The sequence below is a fragment of the Vigna angularis genome, chromosome 5, assembly GCF_016808095.1.
Source record: "Vigna angularis cultivar LongXiaoDou No.4 chromosome 5, ASM1680809v1, whole genome shotgun sequence".
NCBI classification, from domain to species: domain Eukaryota; kingdom Viridiplantae; phylum Streptophyta; class Magnoliopsida; order Fabales; family Fabaceae; genus Vigna; species Vigna angularis.
Window position 1 is genome coordinate 20,398,215 of NC_068974.1, and position 4,300 is coordinate 20,402,514.

General features: G+C 33.9%; 1 protein-coding gene across 1 annotated transcript; it reads left to right on the forward strand.

The window, feature by feature from the left end:
- Nucleotides 1-1,228: 1,228 nt before the first annotated feature.
- Nucleotides 1,229-3,908, forward strand: LOC108338893 (uncharacterized). Its single transcript, XM_017575958.2, has 4 exons — nucleotides 1,229-1,610; nucleotides 2,655-2,835; nucleotides 2,981-3,074; nucleotides 3,410-3,908. Exons 1-4 carry the CDS (start codon nucleotides 1,291-1,293, stop codon nucleotides 3,745-3,747), a joined length of 933 nt encoding a protein of 310 aa, XP_017431447.1. The 5' UTR covers nucleotides 1,229-1,290; the 3' UTR covers nucleotides 3,748-3,908.
- Nucleotides 3,909-4,300: the final 392 nt, after the last annotated feature.

A 4,300-nucleotide genomic window follows, 5' to 3' on the forward strand; every position in this document is an offset into this window, starting at 1 on the left:
AAAAATGTGTGTTAGAATGAGAGTCTAAAACATCTTTATAAAGATCTCACTCAATGACACCTCCAAAAATCCGTTGTCAGCTTTTTCTCGCGTGATAATCAATTATTCACTTATGGTAATCGATTATGCATTTAATGAATACACAACAATCGAAAACATGCTAAAAAACTCCAATGACTAGTTGTGATAATTGATTATGGTAAGTCATAATCGATTATGGATAATTGACTATCATACTCTGGTAATCAATTATTTCAAAGCCAAAATAAGTTTTTAGCCACCTTTAAAAACCTCTTTGCAATAATTGATTATCTTAAGTGACTAATCAATTATTACAAAACTTTTTCATTTCAAAACGAATTTTAAAGCATAACATACATGGAATCAACCAACATATAATGCCCTATACATAAACTACTCATTGTAAAAGCTTTAACACAAAAAAAGTCTTCTTGCAAAGTAAACACTTGAGACTTGATTTGGACATCATTAAAACTTTTATGCTTCATGATTTTTCTAACAATCTTACCTATTTTTTTAGCCAATCACGTGCAAGGGAGCCTTTCTCCAAGTACCTTAAGGCTTAAAACAAGCTGGATCATGTTCCATGCAAGCCTAACTCAAGAAACAAGCCCAAAACTCGTTCAAGACATCATCTTGTCTACTTTGACCTTTGTTGAGGGTTTTACTCATAACTTTCTTCACATAGCTCTAAATGAGATGATTTTTTTTGTTAGAAACTAAACTCAAAGAACTTTCCATTGACTATAAGCGCATATCTTTTTTTTATCTTTTATCTTAGTTAAAATACAAGGTCTAAAACAAAGACTTATACACATATTTACAAGCTTGTGGAAAAGTAAGAACAAACTTGAAAACACCATATTCCACAAGAGTGGAAGTCCTTGAGGTCCTTATTTTTCTTCCATTCTCCTAATTAACAAGTTTATAATTTTCTAATCTTTATATTTCTTAAATAATATATCAAATTTTAATAAAACAACATAAAAAAATAAATTACTTAATTAAATATTAGAATTATATATAATTTAAAATAAATATTTAAATTTAATAAAATAAACTAACATTATCTTTTATATATATATATATATATATATATTATATATAATTCATTAACGCTTTGGCACACAACTCTATGTGATTTTTTGGTAACGCCACGTGTCATCCATTCTTATCCACAGCACGGCTTAAACTTCTAAACTAAGCAAGCCATTTCACTTATAGTGGTTTCTTCCCCTGCGCGTGTGAAGGAGTTTTCTCATCGAACAAATGGGCGGCGGAGGAGCTATGAGGACGGCCGCGAAGATCGCGGGCATCGGCGTCTCAAAGTCGGGTCTCCGGGGCTCGACGGCAGCGCTCCCGACAGAGCAATCGGTCCGCAGCGCGTCGCGATCCTCGTCGGTCGCCGGAGTGTCTGCACAGGGCGCGAAGACTGCCGAGGTTGCGCCGCTGCATGCAGTGTCGCCTTGGGACGACTGGGACTTCGCCGACGATAGCGATTTCGTTGCGCCGAGGATGGTGTTCGGTTCTGCTCCCACTTTCGAGGAAGCTAAGGAAGCCACCACCGAATTGAAGGACGCTATTGATCAGTATATTGATTTTCTCTATAATTTTTTACGATAGTTATGCTTGAAATTTATTTTATTGTCTTGATTTTGTGGTGTTTTGGTTTTATTGTGCTGGGTTTTTTTCTATGCTCTTAGTGTGAGTTTTACATTTTTGCTGGTAATAAACTAAGGGTTTTAAACTGAATTTCATCAAGATTCAGTGCCAAACTTTGAGGGAATGTGGATTCTTTAATCTTCTTCATGTTGATAGTGTAAACGGCACTGTAAGAGGATTGAATTTAAATTCTGTATGAAGATCTCTGTTTTTTCTTTTTTAATACAGAAACTTACATCATCTTGATGAAAATGATATCTGTGTTGCTCTGTGTCACCTTTGTAACGTAAGTTTGAGCATGATGATAGCATAAATCTAAGGAAATGCATGCATCTTGTCTCGCTGATTTTCTCGGTTAGGGTTACACTATATTGGCTTTGTTATATTTGCCTATCATTCCTATGGTTTTTTAGGTTAAATTACTCATTCAGTATTTCTTTGTTTGTAAAACTTTACATTTTGCCCCTTTACTTAAAACTTAATCATTTTTAATTTCATTTATCTATACCATCTAAAGTTATTCGGACTCAAGAGATGAAAATAATATGTACAAGGATTAAAAGGATAATTTTTTTAGTATGGTGACTAAAGGTTGAAGTTCCGTCTTGTTATAACCCCTTCTTTCAACTTATTTTATCCTTATTCTAAATGTGGTTATTTCTCAGTAAATTTGGGTAATATTAAAGTTATTGGCTTTTGGAAGTGTAGGACTTGGTGCATGTTTGAACGTTGAACACACTTTTGAAGAAAACTGCCTCTAGTATCTATTGTTTTGGAATGAGTGCAATAGTCATCCAAACATGTTCTTGTTCATTGTCTATCATCAGTTCAATCCCGCATTTTGTTATGATCTTGAAGAAGTTTATTGCTTGATAAAGTTATATCATGTGAACTCCATCTCTTGGGTCAAGAATGCAATAGAATCTGGTGATACTTATCGTTATCCTCTGATCATGTTTATTTCTTTTCAGAATATATCTTTCTCCCGATTCTTCGAAATTTTCATCTCCTGGCGATGAAGTCTCTACTCTGTCTCCTACTCTTTATGAGCCAGTGAACAGATCTTGTGTCATTGATGCTATCTCAAATCCTTCAGTTCCAAAGCATGCTATTCAGGCTTTTAATTTGCTTAGCACAAGTCATGAAGCGCAGGTGATCTGATGTTGTTTTAAGTCAAATTTACAGTCTCTTGAGCAATCTCGTTTAGGGAACAATATCTAAAATTGCTTATTTAATGAATGCACTGGCTCATTTATTGAATTAATACATAGAATTCACTGACTTTGGTTTCAACCAGGCTGTTGTGGCTTCACTTGCTTCTGATCCAAATGTATGGAATGCAGTCATGGAAAATCCTGCTGTCTACAGGTTCTTCCAATCACAGCAGACAGGTAATCCTAATTCCAATTTGATTTAGTTATTTTGTAGGATAAAACGTAATAAACCAAATAAAACTTGAAACTGAATTTTTTTCTTATAAAATCAGAACTTTTGGTAATGAATCCTATCATTTTTAACTTTTACATAACCATATAATGTGAAAATTGTGTCTATATTTCTCCCTTTCAAGTTTAATAACTGAAGCCATATTTCAATTTAAAACTTAACTATACACGGGATTAAGAAGTGAAACAATAGACAAGTTTAAATTTATATGATCATGTGAATACTGAAAGTGGTAGGATCTATTCTTATGAGCTGGACGTTAATGAAAACTTTGTTGCAGTGTCTGATTCTGGAGCAGTGGAAACTACTGAGAAAGTGGAAAAGTTATCAACTTTTTCTTCTGAAGGAGATGAAACACTTGAAAACATGGAAGCCACGGCCGAGTCTGACTCGGGAAGCATGTTTTCGGATTTCATGGGTTTTCTGCAGAACTTAAAGCTTACTGTTACTGAATTGGTAAGTAGTGTGTCTAGTTTCCTTCAGAACATATTCCCGTCACCTGATACTCAGAAAATGGCTGCTGATGCTGATGGGAACATCAAATCAAGTTTCATGGGAGGAACCTTCATAGGTTTGGCAGTGTTGGTGATAATGGTGATAGTGACAAAGAGAGTTTAGTCTCTTGGAAGCTAATGCAGATAATTACAAAGAGAGCCTAGTCTCTCGGAAGCAGAACTTTAATTTGTCGACTTTTCTAATCGTTTTGGAACCCTGTAATTATCACATATGATATGCTTTTAAAATTTCAGTGTGGTCCTCAGGTAATTTATTTCTCTCTACATTTGGAAGCCTACCTGGTTTTTAGTTTTTCTTTCTCTGTTATTTTCAAAACCGGATTTAGTTAAGTTGGAATTGGTATTAACAAAATTATTTTGATAGTTAAAAATATATAATTTATATTAAATGTATAATATGCTGATTTTTGTGTTAAATTTAAGATAAAATAAAATGACTGATATTTTTAGTTGATTTTGTTGAGATTGGTATTAGTAGATCGTTTAGAGAACTTATAAAAAGACTAGAGCTTTCAAAATGAGTTATAACTTATGGGTCAATCCGACTCACTACGGGTTTGAGTCGGATTGAGTTTAAAAAAATTATATTTTTTTTATGTAGGTCAGATTTTAATCCGACTCATTTAAACTCGGTTCATGTAGGTTGAACTCGTAGT